We start from the raw sequence: 24,683 nt of genomic DNA, 5'->3' as shown, positions 1-24,683 counted from the left end.
GAACGTTTTCAAAAAGTTTCGTTTTTCCTAAATTGTGGACGATGATACCCGTATCTGCAAAAAAAGGTTGTGCTTTCCGAGAGGATAACGTAGGGAAGGCCTAGGGTCAAGAGAGCTGAAGATAATATAGGGACACTTTGGTATTATCCGCGCGGAAGAAGAAAACAAGTCTAACTTAAGTAAGCAAGATTGGCAAATTTACTCACAGAAGTCTCGTTTTGGAAATCTTGCAATCCTCGAAGTACTACATCCCCTTAATAAGCCGTAACTGCCCGTATCCTTGATACTAGAATGAAATTTTCGATGGTATTTGTGCAAATAGGGTGTTTATTTCGGTTTCAAGTCACAAAACAGCGGCAAACAACAAGATGTAAATGACAAAGCGCGGGGGTAGAGTGAGTAAAAATCCTCACGCGCAATGGTGGGGTGGTGGTTACTAAAAATAGCCAGATCCGGAATCGACATGGCGCGCGGGTAGTCCCTCTCTTATCATATGCTCTCTTGGTCATACCAGGGGCTCATAAATAGGGGCAATCATCTGTATTATATAAATGTCACAGCGTTTCCTAGGATCAGGCTATTTTTAGGCGCGCGCGCACGAACGGGCCTACTTTGACGTTGGTATTTTGACGTTGGTAGCTACTTTGACGTTGGTCGCGCGCGCGAGTGACGTGAGGCTGCACGCGCAAATTGCAGTTAGGAAGAATATATTTTTATCTATCGTCCGTCGGTTTTGTTTGTTTACCAAAAGAATTGCAAGCTAGAATTCAAAGTCATTGGTAGGGTTGGATTCATATTAAAGAAGAGAGCAACAAAAGTCAAAGTACCGAAGAGAGAACATAGCTTTTTGTTTGAGACTGCGCGTGCAGTTGAGCTCAGCCAAAACGTCAACACAAAGGTTGAATCTGATTGGCTCATCCGCGCGTCTGAAAATAGCCTGACCCTAGGAAACGCCGTGACACCTATATAGTACCAGAACATGGGGAAGTTGATTGCCCCTAAGAGCCCCTGGTCATACTCATAATCTCAAGCCTAAAACAATAACGGTAAGTCCACCGTTTGTGTTTTAGGGTTGAAGGTAGGTAAAGTCTAGAGACTTTATATGAGATAGTGTTCGGAGATGGGGGGGGGGGGGGGGGTGCTGGTAGTGTGTTGCAAATGTTGGTCCTCCTGTGGCTCGGCTGCAAGTTTGTCAGCGGTTTCAGCCAATAATGTAAAATCTAAAATGGCGGACGACAACAAGATTGCCGCAGTAGATATGACCAACCTTTTTACTCGCGAATTAGAGGGGAACTATGGTAACTTAGTCATCAAACAAGCCGTGTCTGGCGACGTAGGATGTGTAGTGTGGGATGCTGCGATTGTACTTGCAAAGTACTTAGAGACCGACGGTTTTAACGTGAACTATGGACTAGCTAAGAAGCGCGCCGTGGAGTTGGGCGCAGGGACCGGGGTAGTCGGGCTTGCTGCGGCCGCCATGGGGTCAGTGTCCAAGAATTCACTTGAACTCCATTAAGTGAGCGTTACGATGAATGTGTTGTTATGTGATTCAGGGCTGATGTTGTTGGCACGGATTTAGAAGATTTTATCCCGTTGATAGATCTAAATAAACGAACGAACGGTCATCTGATAACCGGGAAGTTCTCAGCGAGATGTTTGAAATGGTGAGTGATGATGCAGATTGTACATGTAAGTACTATAATTTCTCGATTAATACCCAACAGATATTACTTTAGATATTCAGGCCAGTACTCAGCAGGAGAGGGGAGAGTTTTCTGATAAAAAATCTGACTACACTGTAGAAAAAAGTGTTTTTTTATGCCATTGCAGTACTCCATAGGACGTTTCTTTTCGGATTTTATTACAAAAAAGTTTAACTTAGAGTTAGGACGCGCGAAAATTAAGTGAGTATACAAGAAGCCTTTGGTGGAAAATTGGCCGTTTAATAAGCTTTATGAAAACACCTTGTCTATTTAGTCATCTAATGTACATATAGTATGGTGAGGGGTTGAGTTGGACTTGTATTTATAGATTTTTATGAAACCGAATTTAGCCCACACATCTTTTTGTTACAAATTGTTTCAGTTTTGATGGTAACAGTACATTTTAATTCCACTTGTTTTTATTGATTTTATTATCCCAAAATCGCGAACTTGTGCAAATAAAGTGATCTGGTTTTTACCAAAATGGGAAAATCCTCCAAAAAAGTGTCTAGAAATATAACGATTTCAAAATCGTGTAATAAGGTAATTCAAATAGAATGTCTATTGCGAAACTTTCCACCATTATGGGAGGTGCAAACACACCCCCTGCACTCCCCTTGGTATGGGCCTGATCTTGACAGTTGCCAGGCAGGCGCATAGCTCAGGCACCAGGATTTGCTGAGGGAGGGAAGGGGGGAGTCATAGGTGTCATATAGTCATCATAGGTAGCGCTCCCCTAGGTATGGACCTCTAGTTAAGGATGGGCACGGGGTATGCGCTCCTATATAATCCCCATTCTTTTCAAGTGTCTTATGGCCTGTCCAAGGAGTCAATGGTAAGTGCATTATTCAGGTTGTGCTTCCCCTTTGTATCTCTTACTCTTATTGCTCCTGAGATAAGGCAATCCCCCTCTAATCCTGTGGGAGCCCAGCTGGCTTCTGGATACTTCAAGCAAACTTGCATTCCCGGATTCAATCTCGCCCAACTGGCCTCTGGAGACTTCAAGCGAACTTTCATTCCCGGACTCAATCTCTAGAGAGACAGGAGCCCCTCTGATCTGCAGGATCTGGTAATTGCAAACGGTAGACCACAGTGTGTGAAGTGGGTCGTCTGAGCCACAAGGCCAAATGCTTCTGCTGCAGGATCTGGTAATTGCAAATGGTAGACCACAGTGTGTGAAGTTGGTCGTCTGAGCCACAAGGCCAAATGCTTCTGCTGCAGGATCTGGTAATTGCAAATGGTAGACCACAGTGTGTGAAGTGGGTCGTCTGAGCCACAAGGCCAAATGCTTCTGCTGCAGGATCTGGTAATTGCAAATGGTAGACCACAGTGTGTGAAGGGGGTCGTCTGAGCCACAAGGCCAAATGCTTCTGCTGCAGGATCTGGTAATTGCAAACGGTAGACCACAGTGTGTGAAGGGGGTCGCCTGAGCCACAAGGCCAAATGCTTCTGCTGCAGGATCTGGTAATTGCAAATGGTAGACCACAGTGTGTGAAGTGGGTCGTCTGAGCCACAAGGCCAAATGCTTCTGCTGCAGGATCTGGTAATTGCAAATGGTAGACCACAGTGTGTGAAGTGGGTCGTCTGAGCCACAAGGCCAAATGTTTCTGCTGCAGGATCTGGTAATTGCAAATGGTAGACCACAGTGTGTGAAGTGGGTCATCTGAGCCACAAGGCCAAATGCTTCTGCTGCAGGATCTGGTAATTGCAAACGGTAGACCACAGTGTGTGAAGGGGGTCGTCTGAGCCACAAGGCCAAATGTTTCTGCTGCTGATGATTTTGAATCTCTTGCTTATACTTACTTCAGCAAAATAATATTTTGTGTTGTCTAATATAGGGGAAGTGATGTTTCATCTTTTCTTCCTCACCCTGACTATGTATTCATAGCAGACTGTATTTACTATGAAGAGGTTAGTATAATTATTTGCCCTAGTAGTTTTTAATGTGTTTGAATGTATTTAAATGCCTTTCGTAAGTAGCCCCTAGAAATCTATTTGCCAGTTGTTTGTTACTCTTGCAGTCTCTTGAGCCACTTGTCCCTCTGTCCATCTATTTGCCGATTGTTTGTTACTCCATCTATTTGCCGATTGTTTGTTACTCTTGCAGTCTCTTGAGCCACTTGTCCAGACAATGAATGATCTTAGTGGACACCAGACCTCGATCTTTCTCTGTTATGAGGAGCGAAGAACTGGAAATAAGCTTGAATTAGAAAAAAAATTCTTTAAGGTACGCAATCACACCTATGCACTTGGTCCTTGAACGTAACATTTTAATTGTTATATTTCATTTATCAGCTGACAAAGAAGCTATTTACATTGGAGGAAATCCCACATAGCAAACAAGACCCACTTTATCACAGTAATGACATTCATATTTTACATTTGAGAAGACACCCTCCATCTGATGGTTGATGCCAAGAACATACGGAAGAACAACGGAACATAGAGGCTAGTAAATGACGGATTGCGGTAGCCATGACAACTTCAAGATTGGTAGTTAGTGGATCGTGGTAGCCATGACAACATCAAGGTTGGTTATTGATGGATTGTCGTAGCCATGACAACATTTAGGTTTGTGATTAATGGATCGGGTAGCCATGACAACGTCAAGGTTGGTTATTGATGGATTGCGGTGGCCATGACAACGTTGATGTTGGCAATTGATGGATTGCAGTAGCCTGCTGACTGACAAGCCTGATTTATGGGCTTCCTGTGGTAATGCACGGTAGCCTCTTCCCCAAGCCCCCTCCAGGTTGGAACAATAAAGAAAATCTGTGATCAATAGAGAAGTGTAGAAGCCCGCTCATAACAGGATTGGCTAGAATACCTCATTGTTCTATTGTATTCTTGTTTTTCATCTGTGGTGCATCAGTCCAATGTAGTGAAATCTGATAGCTTCTACATGACCTGATCAATTTTTTGAAGAAAGTAAAAAAAGCTAGGAATAATGAACAATTACTTACCTATTTTTGGTGTCAACTATCAATTCCTTGATAACTGATGAAATTCGAAACACGAGGCAGGCAAAAGAGTGAGCATTCTTATCATTCAGCAGCAGGAAAGAGAGTAAGGCATGATGAAATACACCTGAATGTGATATTAACAAAATATCCAGGGTGACTTTTTTAATTTTGATGCAACTTTTTTGGTATATTTTCCCAGTGTCCATATGTGAGGTTTTCTGTCATGTCAGCATTATTTCATCGCAAAGTCATTGTAGATTTTAAGGCCCCTACTATCTTATATTAATCTCAAATGGTTCATCTCAGCCAGTTGGATAAGTCCAATACACGCAATTTGTCTTTTTGACTAATCTGATGTTACATAAAAGTCATGAATCCTATCCATAATGCTCAACGCCCTTGGTGTGGTGGGAGCTTGTGTCTAGGGGGAAGGGGGTAATCAAATTCAAACCTGACAGGAAGGAAATTTTTTTTAATACATATTTATTGTTCCGTGTACAAGTTTTTTTGTTCTTTTTTTTTAAAACATCTCTCTTTTTTTACATTTTTCTTTTTTACATTATACTTGTTACATTATTCCTTTTTTTGTATTTCTTATTCTTTCTCTTTTTTTACATTTACTTTTCTTTTACATTACAAGTACACGGGAATTTACGAATACGTATACACATCACACTACACACAAACACGCGAAGGAGGAGGCAGACATGCTGCTTGAGGAAAAAAAAACTTATTTCAAAAACATTTTCCACTTTTCTTTGAACTGCTTCTCTTTGTGATTTTTCCTAGCTATACCGCTCTCAATATTTAACTTGTCATTAAAAAGGGAAAGAAAAGCGTCAAATGAAGGAGCCAATTTGTTTGAAAAATTTCTAAAAATACTATATTTTGCAATGATTATTGCGTGATTTACTCCTATAAACCTATTTTCCTTTGGCTTATACCCATACAAAATTTCTCTAGGTGAAGGAAGAATCTCCAAACTAGACTTATCCCTGAACCATTTCAAGTAATGAGACCAAAATTCAATAGCCGTTTGGCATTTGGCAAAGATATGTTCTAGATTGTGCAGTTCATTGCAAAACTGGCAGTTTGGCGATTCAGAAAGATTCATTTTGAATAAAAGAGAATTAGAGGGTAAAATATTGTGCACTATCTTGTACTGAAACACATTTAGAAAGGCTTCAGATGTGACTTCAAATGGTAAAGCATAAACATCTTCTAATTCGGTCAAAGGAACTCCAGAGTCTAATATTCGTTTTTCAGCGGCTGCTGTCACAAGTAATTTTCGGTGCGCTGCGCATGTTAAGTTACCTAGTTCCAGGAGTGCCTTTTGATTAAAAGCTTTAACCTCATCCATTGGTTGCTCGTCATCTGTCATCGCTGCTTTGTTGACGTAATGGGAAACAGCATTATACACTCCCATGATTGTAAGAAAATTGCAATCTAAATCGTGGGACGTTTGAAATTCTGAGATAGGAATCATTTCTCCTCTAGCAGAATAGAGATCGTGAATATATGTTATGCCTGCCTGATGCCATTTCCTATAGTACACAGTTTTGCCTCCTATCTTAATATTTTTATTATTCCATATTATGTCATTATACCATCTTCGGGATGGGCCAAACTGTTCTTCCGCTATATCTGCTATATTTGCCCAGTATTAAGAAAGACGGTATAGAAAGTGGGAATGACATTATGACATTCTGTGCTTAAAAGTGAGACATCATAGTTACAAAAGAGCATGAAAGTCCCCCCGAATTTCTGCAGATGATGAAGAGGAATGATTTTCCATGGTGCGATAGAATCACTTAAAAAACGTTTGTCCCATGATAGTTTCAAAGACCTTTCAAAAGTATTGAAATCAATCATGTTCAGGCCGCCGTGATTTTTCACTCCGATAAGTGTAGATTTATCTTGTGGGTTTTACCATTCCAAACAAAGTCAAAAATGATGCTATCTATTTTCTTACCAAACCCGGGCGGCGACACTAGTGAAGTCATTGAGTAAACAAGTTTTGACAAACCCAGAGTTTTAACAATATTTATCCTTCCGAGTAAGGTGAGATTTCCACCCTTCCAAGTATGCAGCAGCTTTTGTAGACTTTCCGCTTTGTCCTTAAAATTAAACTTGTCGTTCATTTCATTGTCGTACGAGAAAGCGCAACCAAGAGCTTTAATCGGATGCTTAGGCCAATTCACACCCAATGGAGTCTCGCGCTTCTCTTTATCGCGACCAAGCCATAGTGCGTCAGTTTTGGATTTATTAATCTCTAAACCGGACACACGTTTAAACTTATTCAACAGTTCGAATAATTTCTCGCCGGAGCATGCGTCTTTTAAAAAGACAGTCAAATCGTCTGCGTATATAGAATATTCTCATTTATATCATTCATCCATATATATATCTCATTTTTGTTGACAGTAATTCCTTTAATATTAGGGTCGTGCTGTATTGCGCAAACAAGTAGCTCGATGGCTACTGCAAAAAGAATTCCTGATAGCGGGCAACCTTGTCTGACACCCCTTTGTACAGAAAAAAAAACTCGGACGCAATCCCATTATTTATAATACAACTTGATGTCTGGTTGTAAAATACCGAAGGAAGGACATTTTAAACCCATTTAAACCATGTTTTCTGCTTACCTTACGTGGGTAGCCTATTAATTTTCGCACCCGTCACCTCCCTGTCGCGCGTTATCTTCAAAAACACTTAAAACAAATCGTAATAACGACAGAGACGAGATTTGAGGCGGTACCGTGTTTACTTGATTGCTGTTACAAAACTGCTTTAAGCAGAGTGTGCAAGACGGTTTTACAAGTAGATTTTAAGGTGATCTTGGGGTATCGTACCGCATCCCTTTATGTTTTCCTAAGACGGCTAGTGCAAAGAAGAGGCCTTCATTACGAGCCGCATGCAACCGGAAGTTAAAAAATACTGCCTCTGTGGTTGCTACGGAGTGACGTCATATTGTTGTCATCATACTAGATTTGCGGTTTGATATTGACACCATAGGTGTTGGTAAAACTCATCTTTGAGTCTGGTAAAACACTTGTATCTTTGAGTCTGGTAAGTATGATAAAGCATTGCCTAGTTGAGGATTTAAAATATGCGACAAAACTTAATAAAGAAGCGGTCGCGATTTATGTTACATCGCCGGAAGAGCGTGATAGCGCAGCTGACACATCACCGAAAATCTAAGCTCCAAAACAAACAAGAGATATAGTTCCAACCAGGATAGGGTGCACGGGGGTGGCTACGATTTTGTAGGATTTATCTATATGGAGGAGTTTCTGTTTTTCAATGTTTGATGCATCTACAGGAAAGCAAATGTTTGACACGAGGTCCTCAATTACCAGAGTACACACATCGCTAAGCACATGCTTTTGGTTAAACAAAGGAATCTATTAGAAATCTGTACGGTGTTCAAGGGCTTTTGGTCGTCGCTAAAACTTCTAAGTGGTTTCGAAGGCCGGGACGATCAAGCAGGGACGACTGGAATCAAAACAAGGAAATGGGAGCCTAGGTGGCGCAGTTGGCAGAGCGTCGCTCTGTAGTGCCTGTGCCTCTCACCACTGGGTTCTGGGTTCGATTCCCGGTTCCGACGTGAGTAGAGTTAGTTGGTCTTACCTTTGCTCCGAGGGTTTTTCTCCGGGTTCTCCGGTTTTCATCCCTCCACAAAACCAACAATTTCGATCTTAGCTGTGATCCGTGGTCAGACATGAGTTGTATGTCGGCTGCCTGAGGCGCCTTCATGTGCCTTCAACTCGACCACGTCTGAATCTGCGCTCTCGTAATTCAGCTTCCCAGCTGCAATGAAAGCGATTAGCTACCCAAATTTATTTATTTATTTATTTATAAGGAAAGCGCGGTAAAATAATTCAAAATGGCGGGAGTCCGAAAGCAGCTAAATCTATTGACTTTGGAACAGTCTCCCTATTACAACAAGGCGAATCGAACAACCTGGGCCCTTCAAGAAATCTCTAAGAGATAGAGCGTTTTCGGAGCAGCGTCTTTTGCACCATTTTATCATATAATTTTTGTTATTTATTGTTAATTTTTAATATAGTATTTTTAGAATTTTTATAACATAGTCGGATTTGTATATATTATATATTTAAGGGAGGGCCACAAGTTTATTAGCTATGCTATTATGTGTCACCCTCATTTTAAATAAACTTTATTATTATTATTATTATTATTATTATTATTATTATTATTATTATTATTATTATTATTATTATTATTATTATTATTATTATTATATGGGTTTCTTCCATTTTAAAGTTACTAGCACGAAAGGGTAAGGTAGCCGTGCTGCATGCGATTTGCGCGCTATCGTCGAGAACGCGGTCGCCTTTTAGATGCTTAGAAGCAGGGAGTTGAGTAAGGAGAGAGGGGGCAGAGGTGAGGGGGAGAGTCGGAGGAAAAAAGTTTATTACGTGTGCTATTGTATCCTATTTGGTGAATCCAATCAATGAAGTCCTGGTACAAACTGTAGGTACCTGAGAGCTTTAGGGTTACATATATTGCACTATATTTTATGCTATCCTATTTGGTGGATCCAATTAATAGAGTCCTGGTACTTATGTAGATACCTGAGAGCTTTAGGGATATGCTACGTTTTTACTTACTCTATATCCTAAAGTCCTGGTTCTTGCTTACCTGAGAGCCTTAGGGGTATATCAATGCTATGCTATCCTGTTTGGTGGATCCAATTAGTAAAGTCCTGATACTTTAAGTGCCTGAGAGCTTTAGGGATATGCCACGTTTTTCTTTATTATTTATCCTATTTGGTGGACCCAATTAATAGAGTCCTGGTACTTGCGTACCTGAGAGCTTTAGGGATATATCAATGCTATGCTATCCTGTTTGGTGGATCCAATTAGTAAAATCCTGGAACTTTAGGTGCCTGAGAGCTTTAGGGATATGCCACGTTTTTACTTACCATATCTGGACCCAGTCCTGTACATAGAAACCTGAGAGCCCAAGGCACTCCGACCATGACCCCTCCCCTCTACTCCCTCATCTCAATTCTGGCCCTGGTCGCGATCTTTCACGCCACCTTTCTCTAAACTACGAATATTCTATATTTTTGGCCATAAAATAAAACAAAATAATTGTGTTTTCCCGAATAATCATGTACGCGATATCATAAATATTTGGCGCATCTTGGGGACTCTAATCTGCCATTTTAGCGATTGAATCGTATTTCTTTAATTTGATTTTTGTGCGCTGCTTACCCACATCCATGACTCCCACAAAAAGATGTGATCAAATATCACAAATCAAAAGTTAACATAACTAAAAATGAAAGCCTGTCGCATATGGTTGGGATACTAGGTAATTTGGGGCATCATTTATTATTTTCATTCTTCTGACAGGTAATTGGGATTAGTGGATCGAAGTGTTACCTGGAATGCTGTAGCCTACAACGCTCAAAAAGCATCGATCCCCACAGGGGCCGGGGTAAAAAATTCCGTTGCTAGGAGCATGCGGCTCGTTCCCCGAAAAGCGTTTAGTTTCGTTTGGATTTTTAGCCAATGGGCCTTCGAAGGGCGGTCTAAACTGCAGAATACCCGTCCACTTATTTGCATTTTCCTTATATTTACTGCCTCGTTCTATAGAAATCGAGGTGTGAAGTCTCATTGTTAACTCTTTGTGGACGGGTATTCTGCAGTTGCTCTGAAGGGCGACCTATTAACGTGGGTGTGCCAGTGAGTTACCCTTGGACTACCGTGACCTACGTTATGCTTACATGGTTATTATTCATTTCGGAGGTAACGCACTACATGCTTGCTGTGCTAGTGCGCATGGCAAACTTCACGCGTGACCACAATGATTGACAACATTCAAATTATTTTTGCACTTGCTTTCTCAATACCGAACCTAGCTATACCAGATTTACACTAGACCTAGATGATACCTAGAGTTACCTGCTCACGAAGCAACTTTATACCGGTAGTTGATAAATACGGAACGGGAATAGGCGCTCGATTTACGATTCTCGAGTATCTTGAAAACAATGTGGACACGCCTACAATTGGGGAGGGGCAAATTCACGTTGACTCTTAACTAAACAAAACGTATCATTAACTCCCGGAAAAAGTTGGCGGTAAATTGTCTAAAATGATAAAGTTATAAAAATAACCCATCACCTAGCGTTAATTTCCCGCGTGGCAAGAAGTAGCGTAGCCGCGACACCCTGCAATATTTTCCCGCGTGACAAAATGTTTTGAAGAAAGTTTGTCTGGATATTTTAGCTCCGAGTATTATTCCCTGGGTGGCGGAAAACTGTTCGAGCTAGCGGGGAGTTCGATTTATCCGGGTTGAAATCACTAAAAATTAGACTTTAAGGGGAACTTGAAGCTAGCTCAAGCTAGCGGGGAGCTCGTTTTATCCAAGTAGAAATATTAAAAAACAATAAACGGAAAACGTGAAAAGTTTTTTACAATTTTTCTTCGAGTATGTAACTGATAATTTATAGCGTAGATAGTGTAGATTCTAATATATTCTTTTGTCCGTTGAGGTTTCCGTCCGCCCGACGCAAGTAAACTGGTGCGATGGCCGCTTCAAGTGAACTTGGAGTTAGTCACCCGAGGATGGAGTTATCTGAGTTCCGCTGTTGTAGATACTATTAGGGGTAATATTATCTTAAGGGTTTTTCTTCGTTTATCAAGAGCAAACAACCATTAACAAACTGTCAACACAATAACAGTTTATGTATGTTGTTATACAATATTCTTGCTAATTTGCTATGCAGTGAGTTTTTACATGGTCTACAAGTGGCAATAAGTTGCATATTTAATGCATCTTAAATGATCTTGTTTACAACATAAAATAAAATATCATTAAAAAGTGCCAATATTCAAAATGCGATTTTAAAAACTGGATTGATATCCTACAGATTACTAATAATTAATGTCTTGATACAGGGTATATTTCTAAATTCTTTTTTTAGGCTCAAACCACTGATGCGTAGAATTACTCCAAGAAGGCTAACGGTTGACAATTCTTAAGTACACATTCCTACAAGATGATAAATCAATAATCCACTAGGAAATCTCAATATTTGCCAATAAATCATTCGCTACTGTTAAATGTCTAGTTTGCGACGGAGTCACGGAGCTACTAGTTGTAGACGTGTACAGAATGCAAATGCGGAATGCAAAATGTACAGACAAGATTTGCTCTACTTTTTAATGAATACCCAGTTGTTTTATCTCGCGGTGGCTCATGTAGACAGCACATACTTGATGAACTCCTCATAATTCACCTGCCCCTGGTTGTATTCCACCGCTTGGAAGAGAGAGTCGGCCTCTTCGTCTGATAGTTTCTCGCCGATACTCGTCAGGACGTGTCGTAGCTCACCGGCACTAATAAACCCGGATCCGTCGCTATCAAACACCTTTAGACTATCCACGAAATCATCCGACTTGGCTTTATTGCGGGCTACTTTCCCTTTAAAGGACTGGTACACGGGGAAGAACTCATCGAAGGAAACTCTGCGAGTCCCTTCTGGGTCGACTTCTTTGATGATTTTTCGGACCTCGACATTTGTCGGGTTGAGATCAAACGCCCGCATGACTTCGCCAAGTTGAGCAGACTCAACCTTCCCATCCCCCACAGTGTCGTAGATCGAGAACACGTCTGTGAGCTCGGCGATTTGGCGTTCTGTGAGCTGAGCTGCCATTTTAGGAGTGTCTTGTTCGTTTGCAGTGCTTCCAGTCAGAGCCACTGATTATGGATTCAATCTTTAGAAACAAGACAATGTGATTTCCCATGTGGTATAAAGTGCCGATAAGTTCCGCTAGGATTTGCATTTGTAAGAACAGTGACAAATAACCCGCTAGCTCCGGCATTTCGGACAGGACAGGCCTCGTCACTTGACTCAAAAGCTTTATGTCAAAAGCGGCGCGGAATAGACCTGATGACATGAATCGATTTATAAATAAAGATGACAATAGAAATTGGTTCGAGTCATACGATGGTTTCTAAGGACCGTGGCAAATATCTATATCTCGCCTGTTCTTACTGACATTGATATTCTAACAGACCCCTATCCTAGCTCGTCTGTGCCTTTAATATCAAGCTACTACCGACCTTACCTGCAACTATAGATCTCCCCACCCCTCGTCGTCTTGTTTTTTTGTGCCTCGAAGAAACTGTGTGGATCTTTTGAAAAAATGAAAGGGATTGAAGCCAGAGAGGGGAAGGAAGATTGGTAGATAACGAAATAAATGTTTACTTACATGCGGTACATTAAATGTTTTTATTTACATGTTTCAAGTACCGCATGAATAAAATAATGATTTCAATATTTAATAATATGTCCTCATTATTTTATTGCAGAATCAAAGAGTAATCTATCTAGCGTATTCTAAGTACACAGACATATAAATAAACGCTAAGTATTTGCAGGCGGTATGGTACCTTATCATACGAAATGTACAGATGGAATTAAAAACCACTAGCTTAATTTATTTAGGGGGGGATTTACAAATTATATTTGTAGAAAAAGAAAAGCTTTTTTTAAAGGCACATTTCTTATGATGAGGCATTTGTTTATCAAAGTGCCTGAAGTTTCCTATTTGCACTAATTGTTTTATCTAACAATACATATTAAAAGTATAAATCAGTGATAATTATTTTTTTGTGATGGTGCCACTTACTCTCTGGGCGTGTAGTTTCAAGTTTTCTATTTCAAAAATTTTTAACTGGTAGAAATATCAATTCATTGATAATCTTCATTGTGAATGTTCTCTAGGCATGTTCTGTAAGTTTCCTATTTAAACTATTTTTTTATCTAGTAGTAAAAAATATCAATTCATCGATAATTGTTCAGTGAATGCCGCCCACTAGGCTTGCTCGCTTTTGCGAGGCGTTTTGCGCTTGGCTCCCTGGTCATCCTTACTCCGCTTTTCTTCATTGATGTCATCCTCATCACTCTCGCCCCAGTCTCTCTCTATCACTTCCAAGCGGCGCTTCATGTCGACCTTCTTGCGAGCTTCTCTGAGATAAGAGCTGATCTCTCTGTCATTCGGCACTTTGCGCGTAATTTTCTTCAGAGGAATCTTCTTTTTCTCCTCTTCCTTGCTCTTTTTCTCCTGTTTCTCTCCTCTTGTAACTTTCGGGATGAACGGGTTGGACTCGCTGCTTCCACTGTTTGTCTTTGGGAGGAAGGGGTTTCCCTTATCCCCGCGGACCTCAAAAGGGTTGATGCCTACTCCTTTGCGTCGAACCTTTGATTGTCGATTTTTCTGTTTCTTGAGAATACTGCGTAACATGGGCAGTGAGGAAGTGAAGTCAGGGGCTGACCGCTTAGCGCTTGGACCGTCCTTGGACCGTGCGGCACACTTCTCCGGCGTATCCTGAACCGTGTCACTAAATCGCACGCTTTTACGCTGTTTCGGTGCGACCTCCTGCACGATTTCTTGTGTTTCCGTCAATTCTTTGAAAAAAATATAATAAAATAAATGCATTTCCTCGTGTGTTTTAACTTATCACAATCTTTGCTAATCGTAGTTTGATTCTTAAGCCTTTCCTTTTCATGTACAGTTCAAAATTAAAGTATGCAGATGAAGAGAAGCAGAAAGAGGTTTTCCCTGAGCGTAATTACGATTTAATATAATGTGGTGATGGAGTTATGAGTTCCTTTTGTCGTGGTCATTTTTGTTGTTATTATTACCGCTGTCCTTTTTGTTTGTATTGTTAAGGTTGACCTTCTTGTTGTTTGTGGTTGGCTTGCTGTTATTGTTTGTGGTTGGCTTGCTGTTGTTGTTTGTGGTTGGCTTGCTGTTGTTGTTTGTGGTTGGCTTGCTGTTGTTGTTTGTGGTTGGCTTTGCTGTTGTTGATGTTGTTTTTGTGATTGGCTCTGCTGTTGTTGTTTGTGGTTGGCTTTGCTGTTTGTTGTCTGTGGTTGGCCTTGTTGATTTTTTGTGGTTGGGTTTGCTGTTATGTTGTTCTTTGTTGTTGTTGTTGTTTGTGGGTGACCTTGCTGTTGTTTATTGTTGTTTGTCGTTGGCTTCGTAGGCTGTTGTTGCTGAACATTGTTGTTTTCTGTTCATGTTCTGGTCGCTGTTGCACCTGTTTTCAGCAATCTTTATTTGTTATCGCATTCTTGTTTCTTTTTGAGGTTGATATCTTACCTTTGCTATCTTCATCCTCCTTCCTCACCGACAAAGATGTCAGCTTGGAGACCAACTGATCTTTAATTTTACCGACATCGCATCCGCCTCTCAGCGCCATGGACTCCAGACGCATAGTCAGTGACTCCTCCGAATACGAGAGCAGCTCTTTTATGCTTCCAAACTCCCGACTGGGCTCGTCGGTCTCGGGTGTGGTACTGGCGATGGCTGGCTCACACGCGTTAATGGCTTCCACCTCGCTGTCCTCGCCCGTGACACAAGACTCAATCGCCTTGTCAAGGTACCTGTCTACGTCCCTCATCTTCAAAAATGGAGAAATTTGACCGGGAGTGCTTGCTGGTGACCCGCTGCAAGTTAGTGTCTGGATGTCGCGGAAGCCTGTAGCTATCTCCTCTTCCGTCTTGTTTGACTGTTCTTGGATTGCTTGTACGAGATGAGCGTTTGCAGCGGTGCCAAGTTTCCAGAATGTCGCCTTTTCCGCGGCCTCGGCTATCGCCGCTTTTGAATTATCCCTTTCTACGTTCTTGCGTTCAATCTTATTAAACATGTCAGATGTCTGAGCACTTAGCCTATCAACTCTTTCTTGGTTTCTTTTCAATATTGCATCGCGTAGCACTCTGCTGAGCTCTTGATCTATATTTTTGCGCTCCTCTTCTGGGCTTGGCTTGTCGGTTGCCGTAACCTGGGGCGTGGTATTTGCTGTAGACGTACTTTCCGCCACATCGCAGAACTGGCCCAACACATCTATTAACTGCCCGTAGTCCTTTACCGTGTCCTGGTCGCCGTCATAAAAAACTTCAGACAAAGGTTGCAAACGTTCCTCTATGTCTATATCGTCATTGCTGACCTTGTCATCTTTGTAAGCTGGTGTTTGGATGGGCTCTACGCTCGACCCTGATCTGTCAGTCGTAGTAAATGCATCTCCAGTGTATTTCATCCTGGGTTTCGTGGCCACTACCTCCACTCCAGCAGCGCTTGATAGCAGCATAGCAGATGCCGTTACTGTCGAGGCATGCATACGAGGTTTTTCCTGGCATTGCGTCATCGAAGCTTTGATATCCTCGCTTATCGTCGAACTCACTGTAGAAGTTTCTTCGTTCCTCTCCGAAAGCGCGACTGTGTTATTATATTGCTGGAACAACTGCAGCAAAGGACATCGCACGCTGCTGGGATCTGCTGATTCTTTGTCGTTACTGCTGTTACGGAAAGAGGCAGAGTCCAACCCAAGCTGTGAAGCGCAGTTTTCTACAGATTCTGGGCGCTCAGGTGTGGCGTTTGTTGCAGTATCATCGTTTGTTATGGAGTCCTCTAGTGGGGGGATAACTTGAAATGTGTCATTGTTGCTTGACTTAACTTCTTGATCCTCTTTCACATCGTCTCCGTCATAAAGCAAGTTGGCCATGTCATCTGAGGTCTCGTGAATTTCATTAACCGTTGCTGTGAGTTGATGTTTTAGATACTTATAAGAAAACAACGTAAGAGTTTGGTTAGGAACTTCTTGCACGCTTGACGGCGCTGTTTGGTCGTCTATTGAATCGTCCTCCTTTGGCTCACATAGTGCTGTTGGAGTTGCAAACTTAAATGTGCTTGTAGTATTGTTGTTGACTTGTTGAGAACCGTAAGACGTTTTATCCTGGTTGCTTGTGGAATCGTTATCCTTGGGTGGTGCAAAGGTAAAGCTGTTAAAGGGTTTGTCGTTGGTCTCTTGTCCATGACAAGTGCCTTGAACATCTGCTTCACTCTGCTTTTGTGGAATTACAAACTTGAACGTGTCAAGTGCGTCGCCCTTGACCTCCTGGTGATCTAATGATGTAGCTTGGTCAGCGGTCTTAGTAATTAAAGACTGCGCTTTGTAAACCTTGTTGATGATTTCTTGCGTCTGTTCCTCTGTAAAATCCAACGTGAATAAGTCGTCTGACACGGCTAGGCTATCCTCCTTGTTCTCTTGCTGCTCTTTCGTTTGTTCAGATTCCTCACCGTTGTTTGTGTCTTCAACTTTTGAATTGTTGATATCAGATTTGACCTCTTCGTTGTCTTTTACCTTCTTTTGTTCCTGTAGTCGTTTTTCCTCTTCTATTTCCCTTAAAGTCTCTTCAATCGCATCTTTGAACGGATCGCGCTTCTTCTTTGAAGGTTTAAAAACCTTTTTCTTCTTCACCAAGGTGAAGTCTGCGGTCGTGAGTTTTGGCTTGCCGTTCTTATCAATCTCGTGCGTCCTGCGTCTGCTGTTTAGTTTAGCTGCAGCACCTGCCCTTGCGACTTCCGTCAAATCAAAGATGGGACCTTCTCGTATAGGTTCAGCTGTTGCACAGCCCATCTCAAGATCCTGGACTGGCGTACTGATCCACGGCTTAAACAATCCACTGTTCTGCCAAGGTTTAAGGCATCCTAATCCGATTTGTAGAGCTGCTGTTGTGTTGGCCGAAGAGGCACCATCCCACATGGCCTCTGACGCTTCTGACATGTCTGTGTCTGTCTCGTCGTCACTCATTCCCTCGTCGTCAGACTGGAGTGCTTCGGTGTCCATTGTCTCATTCTGAAGAACAACTTGGGGGAAACGGGTGCCAGTAGTTTTTTGTACAAACGGGTTGAAGATAGAACCTGGTGGACTCTGCAAGACGATAGACGTTACCCCAAAAGGAGAAGTGTCCATTGATGGGATCATGGGGGCTACAGGAGTTGTGTCCATTGATGGTCTCATGACACCTTCAGGACCGGTGTCCATTGTTGGTGTCTTGGCGCAGACAGGAGTTGTGTCCATTGCAGGGGTAGTGGTGGCTGCAGGCGTTGCAAAGACTTGTTCCATTGGTGGCTGAAACATCGGCGTCGTAAATCCCCCGAGGGAGTTAGTAGTTTCTCTTGTCTTATTTTGAACAAACGACTCTAAACTCCTGCTCGGTTGCACAGGGATATCTCTAATAGCGTTCAGCATATCAGAGGTAGTTCCTGTTCTCATAACTGGTGCTTGTTGTGAGGAATCCGCTGGGTTGGAGTGGCCTTCACCGCACTGCGATGCGGATACAATGGTGAATCGGAGCGTGGCGGGTTTTATGAAGGGCGTGGAAAACTTATAGACTTTCTGCTGTGTATCAGTGGGAGCATCTACTTTGGCTTCTGAATTCTTTGTCTCATCTTTGATTCGTTTGGTACCAGCCTCATGTTCTTCTACACCAGTGGTCGCTACACTGTTCTTTTCTGTAGTATTGATTAGTGTTGTTTGATCCGCCTGCGTCCCGACTGATAATGGCAATCCTTGGTTTGATAATGCATCATCAGAGTTTTGCTCTTTGCCCCTTTGTTGAATATCTCTATGTTGCGTTGAAGAGGTCTCCGTATATTTAGTAGACTCGGCTGTGTTCTTGACTAATGTTTTCTCGGCTTTGGTTGTTTGTAGGCTTGCTGAAGGGGCAACTGGTTGCTCAGTGATACACTGGATGGCATCAAGAATAGCCGACATGGTCCCTTTTTTGTCAGACATCGTCCCTTCTTTGTCCGACACTGTCCCTTTTTTGTCCGACATTCCTTCCTTGTCCGACATCGTCCCTTTCTTGTCCGACACCGTCACTTTCTTGTCCGACGCCGTCACTTTTTTGTCCGACATCGTTCCTTTCTTGTCGGACATCGTCCCTTTATTGTCCGACACCGTCTCTTTCTTGTCAGACACCATCACTTTCTTGTCCGACATCGTCCCTTTATTGTAAGACATCGTTCCTTTCTTGTCGGACATCGTCCCTTTATTGTCCGACACCGTCTTTTTCTTGTCAGACACCATCACTTTCTTGTCCAACATCGTCCCTTTATTGCCAGACACCGTCCCACTCTTGTCTGACACCGTCTGCTTATTGTGGTCATTGCTGCATTGTGATGTTGAAACAAAAGAACCGACAAATCTAAGCGTAGCAGGTTTGATCAATGATGTTGTAAGCTTGTAGCTCTTTTCCTGTACATTAACGGGAGCAGATGTTTTAGTGTTTTGATGTACACCAGTAGTCAACGGAATCTTTGTGAGATCAGCCGCTGATATTGTTGATTCCTGTTTGGGAACACTGCGAGCCCCAGTAGAGCCTTCAACACTAACTGCAGCACAAGTGACCTCTTTGCTTTTCTGTTGGACATCTTCAAGTTTTTTTTGTTGCGTCTCCGCATCCTGTGTACACATGTCTGAATCCTTCTTGACAGGGGAAACCACGGTGTTTGTGATCTGTGAACATGATGAGATTACAATCGTTCCTACAGGGGTGCAAAAGTATGAAGTCTCCCTATTCTTGACGATTGACACCGTTGGGTCTGAAGTCTTCGTACTAAGCAGTGGTTTTTGATCTTCATATTTTTTGTTGCTCTTGCATTGCGATGTGGAGCAAATTGATCCAGCAAAGCTTAGTGTAGCAGGCTTTATAAGTGGTGTGGTAAACGTGTAGCTCTTTACTGGTGTAGTAACTGAAGTAGTTTGTTCGCTTTTGACACATGAATCCTTGGTCTGCAGCTTGCTCTTTTGCGGATGCTGCACAGGTTTCCTTGGCGTATTGTCAATTGATGCTGTGGTAGATGCAATAGTATGGCATTTATTTGGAATTGGCATAGATGGTGGTACAGACGAAGCCACTTTGCAGGAGGATAAAGTTGTTATTATTTCATGAGCAGAAGATGTACTCTTGCTCTGTGCAGCAGACTGCTGGGCGACATTGTTGTTGATTTTATTGCTATTCGATTGTGATGTTGTGCCAATTGAGCCGGCAAAGCTTAGCTTAGCGGGCTTGATAAGCGGAGTGGTAAACGTGTAGCTCTTTATTTGAGTAGTAATAGAAGAAGTTTTTTCAGTTTTGTCATCTTGTGATATCGCACTTTTCAATGTTCCAAAGGTGTTGCTGCTATTTCCCTGTCGCCCACAGGCTGCCGATGGCTTGCAGTCTTCTCCCGGCAGAACAGACCTGTACATCTGAGAAGCGTTCTTATTAGCTACTTGCGAAGGTGGCGATGTTTTAGCTTCTTTACTCTTTGTACCGTCGGTCTCCAGGGGTGCAAACTTGAATGTGTGAAAGGCAATCCTTTTGGCCTCTTGCGCAGATGTATTAACTTTATTCACCTCGCCGCTACTATCTTCAGGGAGTGCAAATTTAAAAGTGTGAAAGGCATTGCTCTCGGCCTCTTGCGCAGATGTAGTAACTTTATTCACCTCGCCGCTACTATCTTCAGGGAGTGCAAATTTGAAAGTGTGAAAGGCATTGCTCTCGGCTTCTTGCGCAGATGTAGTAACTTTATTCACCTCGCCGCTACTATCTTCAGGGAGTGCAAATTTGAAAGTGTGAAAGGCATTGCTCTCGGCCTCTTGCGCAGATGTAGTAACTGTATTCACCTCGCCGCTACTATCTTCAGGGAGTGCAAATTTGAAAGTGTGAAAGGCATTGCTCTCGGCTTCTTGCGCAGATGTAGTAACTTTATTCACCTCGCCGCTACTATCTTCAGGGAGTGCAAATTTGAAAGTGTGAAAGGCATTGCTCTCGGCCTCTTGCGCAGATGTAGTAACTTTATTCACCTCTCCGCTACTATCTTCAGGGAGTGCAAATTTGAATGTGTTAAAGGCATCGCTCTTGGTCTCTTGCGCAGATGTAGTAACATTATCGACCTCACCGCTGTTGTCTTCAGGGAGCGCAAACTTGAATGTGTTAAAGACGTTAGCCTTGGCCTCTTGATAACCTCGATCACGTGCTGCACTTTCCCCTTGTGCGATCTTGTCCAAGGTCTCGCTCTTCACTCCACTCTCACACGTTACTATTTCCTCCTGCTTACGATCCGTTGTTGCATCCCGTATTGTTTTCATTACGACGTTGTACAGTCCAGCCATCACTTTGCCTTTTCCGAGCACGACAACACAGCTCTCATGGCCCCTTGTATCCACGTTAGACTTGACATCAGTTGTAGAGATGTCAGGTACAATGGCAGCCACTGGCTTTTTGCTGTCTAGAAGTGATGAGCTTGACTTTACGATTGGTGTTATCTCTGAGCTTGACTTCACGATTGGTGTTATCTCTGAGCTTGACTTCACGATTGGTGTTATCTCTGAGCTTGACTTGACGTTTGGTGTTATCTCTGAGCTTGACTTCACGATTGGTGATATCTCTGAGTTTGACTTAACGATTTGTTGGATATCGGAGCTTTGTTTGCCATTAAATCGCTTAGAGCCGCTCTTCGTAACCTTCGTAGCCTCCGCTTTCTCAGGAACCTTGGAAACCAACTTGCGTCCACTTCCACTCTTGCCTTTCTCAGCAGCTTTCTTAGCTTGAAAAGATACGGTGACGTTTGGCTTTGCCGTGGATCTGTTAGGTGATCCTTGCTTTCGTTTTCCTTTGACTTTGCGCTTTTTTGGTTGTTTCTTCCAGGGCTGCTTTTGGTATTTCTTCTTATCCTGAGAGTTTTGACAATCATGCTCTTTTTCGAGAGTCGTCTCATCTGAATTCTCCCATAGAGTGCTAAATAACACGTCAGCAAAATCAGGAGAGGGTGGAATGATGTCATGATGACCATCGGGGCTCTCATCCACTATGGCAGCTGGAAAGTCAGCGAATATTGGAGGAGGTGCAATGATATCGTCTTGATGGAACGCACCAGTTTTTTCTCCCCTCCCCGAAGTGGTGCTAACTGGAGAGTCAGCGAATTTAGCAGGGGGTGAGATGATGTCATATTGATTATCGTGACAAGTACCAACTGTCTCCTTCCTTGACGCTTTTCTTGTCGTTGATTGTTTTGTCACTGTATTATTCCCCCTTGTGACGACCTCCTCTCTTTTTCCAACTCTTGATTCTAACTCGGTTGGTGTCGCGAGGCATCCCTTGCAATATTGCAGTTGCGCAACATCGCCATTTGACACGCCTTCTTTGGCGCCATTATCGAGATCATCCGCGTCTTCTAGGTCGATGTTGCGCTGCAGCATGGTTGCCGACAGTCTGGTCTGATTGATGCTTGTCTTGACCTGAGAGACGCCAAATCGTCGATCATCGTGCCGCTTCATGGCCAGTTGTCTAGCCGCCTTCTGCCATTGCCTGAGTGGTGTTGTTGTAGTTGTCTTGAAGGTGACCAAGTGGTCATACTTGCATCCATTTGGACACTTGTCAATCCGAGGGTTGTGCATGTCCTCTTCGAGTAGCACCGGCTTGATCATATAGCGAAGGTCCTTCCAAGGCATCAGTAGCTCTTGTCGAAGCCTGTTTCGAAATCGTCGTCTACAGCTAGCAAAACTCTGCGGGCTTGAAAGACGCCTTGGTGGTGAAGAAATGCCGATTGACCACACTTGGTATTTGCTGGCGATACTGGCGCCGTAGAGGTATTTGCTGCTGCAAGTAAGGTTATCTCCACCATGGCTGGTAACATTAGCAGGGTCGCGCAGTTCTTGCAGACACGCACTTGAGATTACACTGTTCTTAGCTATGAGCCGCTTGCTTGTTAAACCGCAGTCTTGTTTCTTGGCTTGTATGAAAGGAGTGTGGGACACTTCAGTTTCACTCTCAGTAACCCTTGGCAGAGTACCTCCTGTAGCGTTGCCTGTATCTACCCCCTTCATTCTCAAATCCAATTTTGAGAGTACACTGTTTAGCGGTGTTGGCACTGGTGTGATTGTAGAACTTCGCTGTAATCTCTTTTGACTCATAGAGTAGACGGTGAGGCCATATTTTCGCGCCGTTCGCTCGTCGATGTATACAACCATGATGGTATATGGGTCCCTCAGCCGTTGGTAATACAAAGGGATAGAGGTCACAAGGCGGTAACGTTTGGCCTCGTTGATGTAAATAACAAGACTCAAAGCTCTAACAGTAGCTATCGCAAACTCTGAACTCGGGTTAGCCATCGTGGTGCTGGTGTCAACGATGCCATCTCCTGCTGTTACCTGACGCCAATCTGGCCAGGGCGATATGTTTCTCTTGTTAGGCTTCAAGGTGATAGTAGGCTTCAAGATGACAAGCCAGAACGTTCTTGATACTACTGTCGTCTCCTGTCTTGTCGTGATCAAGATGAGGACTGTGTTGTCATCACATATTATGACAGTGATGCTGGTATATTCTGCCTTGGCTTGTTGTTGACTTAACTCCATCAGGATTCGCAGAGTGGTAGCTACTTCTAAATGGAAGTCTTGTACGTTTTGCTCGCTGTTTCTTCTCATCACGATCGCTAGCTGGTTCTTAATCAGTTGTGCTCTCTTGAACTGATTGTAAGTCATGAGTACGCGCATGGCACTAGCCAAAGTGCTTTGAAACTCGTGGCTTGAGGCTGCTGGTGGAAGTTGTGCAGCCCAGTCGTCAGGTCTTCCCAAGACAATGTCTTTTAGGAATGCATTCAGCTTGACCTCCGACACGCCTCTTGGCTCTGTGGCCTTCGGTCTCCACGGGACCAGAGCTTTGCGCTTGGATTCACTGTTCTTCGCCTGGAGTTGGCTCCAGGCAATTAGCACGCACGCAGCTTGAGTCATGGTTGTATGGACGTTTTGGCCTGTGGCGTCTGCAGTGAGGCCTGGTACCCAATCATCAGGTCTTCCCAGGAGTGGATCCTTGTCTCTGAGGAGAACGCTCAGCGTGACTTTGGAAATGCGTCGAGGCTTTGCCGGGTTCGGTCTCCATGGGGCAACCGCGGTGCACCCGGTCTCACTTGCAAGCAGCTCGCTCACATCGGCCTCGGGTTCTTCAGTCTCTTTCTCCTCCGTCTCGCACTCCTGCGCCTCGGATGTTAGATCAGCGGGCTCTGCAGTAGGCTCTGCGGCGCGACGGGAGGTCACGTGGTACAGCAGTTCCATCGCACCAACCATGACAAGGGAGAGCTCAGATGGTAAACAAAGCACGATAACGCAAAACTGTAAGGGCAGGGTTATTACCATGACAACGATATCGTATAGCACTTCCGGTCTCGTGACGTAGATGGACAGCAGGGCGCAGCACACGGGGAGGGGTGCCGCGACGGTGAGCAGGGTGTGGATGGCACATGCTAGAATGATGGCTAGAACAGGCACGCTGACCACCAAGCACAGGATCGCAGACAGAATCATGAGGATCCATAATGCACTGCCGGTTGAAGCTGTTTGTCAAATATGTTATTTAGTAATGAGGTTTCAATTAATAGTTTATATAAAATTAATATCTAAAATATAATAATATAAAAAGGTGCTTTCATAGCTAATAAGCTCGTAAGGAAAATAAATTGAGAATAAATTGTACAGGTGGTGAAAAAGGTTTGCTTGACTTATTTCTAAAAATAATGGGGTACCATAATTGCTAGAATAAGCACTTTTATAGAATCCGATAAGGACTTAGTTTTCACGCGAGCCAGAATGTCGAGCGCAAAGAGGGAGTCCCAGGTCTGGACTAATAAAGACTGTACGTTTAAAGAGAGGCGACGGGAAGCGAAGGGAACTGATGCAACTACCAGGTTCTGGGAGGATTTATACTCTTTGCACGTTGTAAAAAATATCTAGAGATCAAACAGATTTTGAAATAAGTACTTTTCCGACCAATTACGGCATGCCTGCCTGGGATACAAGCGCGTAGAGTAATAGCAAGTATAACACAAGCGAGAATCGGTTAAACACAAGCGCAAGATGAAAAAATGGCGTTCTCTTGGGTTTAATGATAATGTAGAGGTTATTTGTGTTTTGGTTGCGTCTTAGTAAGAAAAAAGAGAAAATTGGGACGTGTATTCGGAGACTGGCTGTAAGCACTCAGAAAATAGCTCCGGTATAATTTGGCAAAATTAGAATTATAAAACTGCCATTATTTTATAGAAAACTGTGAAGTTTTCACGCATTGTTTTTTTTTTGATCTGTTTGAGTTTGTCTGGTTGAGTTTGACATTTACACCACCTATTTGTAACCATTCAAGTGCAAATTTTGT

General features: G+C 43.0%; 3 protein-coding genes across 4 annotated transcripts in view; 1 reads left to right on the top strand and 2 right to left on the bottom strand.

Moving 5' to 3' along the window:
- Positions 1-1,188: 1,188 nt before the first annotated feature.
- On the top strand, positions 1,189-8,501 carry LOC5516495 (protein N-lysine methyltransferase METTL21D). Of its 2 annotated transcripts, none has more exons than XM_048733256.1 (5): positions 1,189-1,482; positions 1,554-1,664; positions 3,542-3,614; positions 3,811-3,930; positions 4,094-8,501. In XM_048733256.1, exons 1-5 carry the CDS (start codon positions 1,226-1,228, stop codon positions 4,106-4,108), a joined length of 576 nt encoding a protein of 191 aa, XP_048589213.1. In that variant the 5' UTR covers positions 1,189-1,225; the 3' UTR covers positions 4,109-8,501. The 2 variants fall into 2 exon arrangements, with proteins under 2 accessions (XP_048589213.1, XP_001636505.1); XM_001636455.3 differs by having other exon boundaries at positions 1,201-1,482; positions 3,999-8,501.
- A 2,866-nt stretch (positions 8,502-11,367) lies between these two features.
- LOC5516447 (myosin-2 essential light chain) lies at positions 11,368-12,553 on the bottom strand. Its single transcript, XM_001636522.3, has one exon. It carries the CDS (start codon positions 12,357-12,359, stop codon positions 11,901-11,903), a length of 459 nt encoding a protein of 152 aa, XP_001636572.1. The 5' UTR covers positions 12,360-12,553; the 3' UTR covers positions 11,368-11,900.
- Positions 12,554-12,919: 366 nt separating this feature from the next.
- Positions 12,920-24,683, bottom strand: part of LOC116620678 — a 16,120-nt gene continuing 4,356 nt past the window's right edge. Inside the window, exons 4-5 of the mRNA XM_032386234.2 lie at positions 14,815-23,871; positions 12,920-14,117 (exon numbers count right to left, since the gene is read on the bottom strand). Coding sequence (XP_032242125.2) covers positions 13,525-14,117; positions 14,815-23,871 — 9,650 coding nt within the window. The 3' untranslated portion in view covers positions 12,920-13,524. The remainder of the gene's footprint in view (positions 14,118-14,814; positions 23,872-24,683) is intronic.

This window comes from Nematostella vectensis, chromosome 10, assembly GCF_932526225.1.
Source record: "Nematostella vectensis chromosome 10, jaNemVect1.1, whole genome shotgun sequence".
NCBI lineage: Eukaryota > Metazoa > Cnidaria > Anthozoa > Actiniaria > Edwardsiidae > Nematostella > Nematostella vectensis.
The sequence above is the reverse complement of the archived record's forward strand: the minus strand, read 5'-3'. Positions and strand labels throughout refer to the sequence as shown.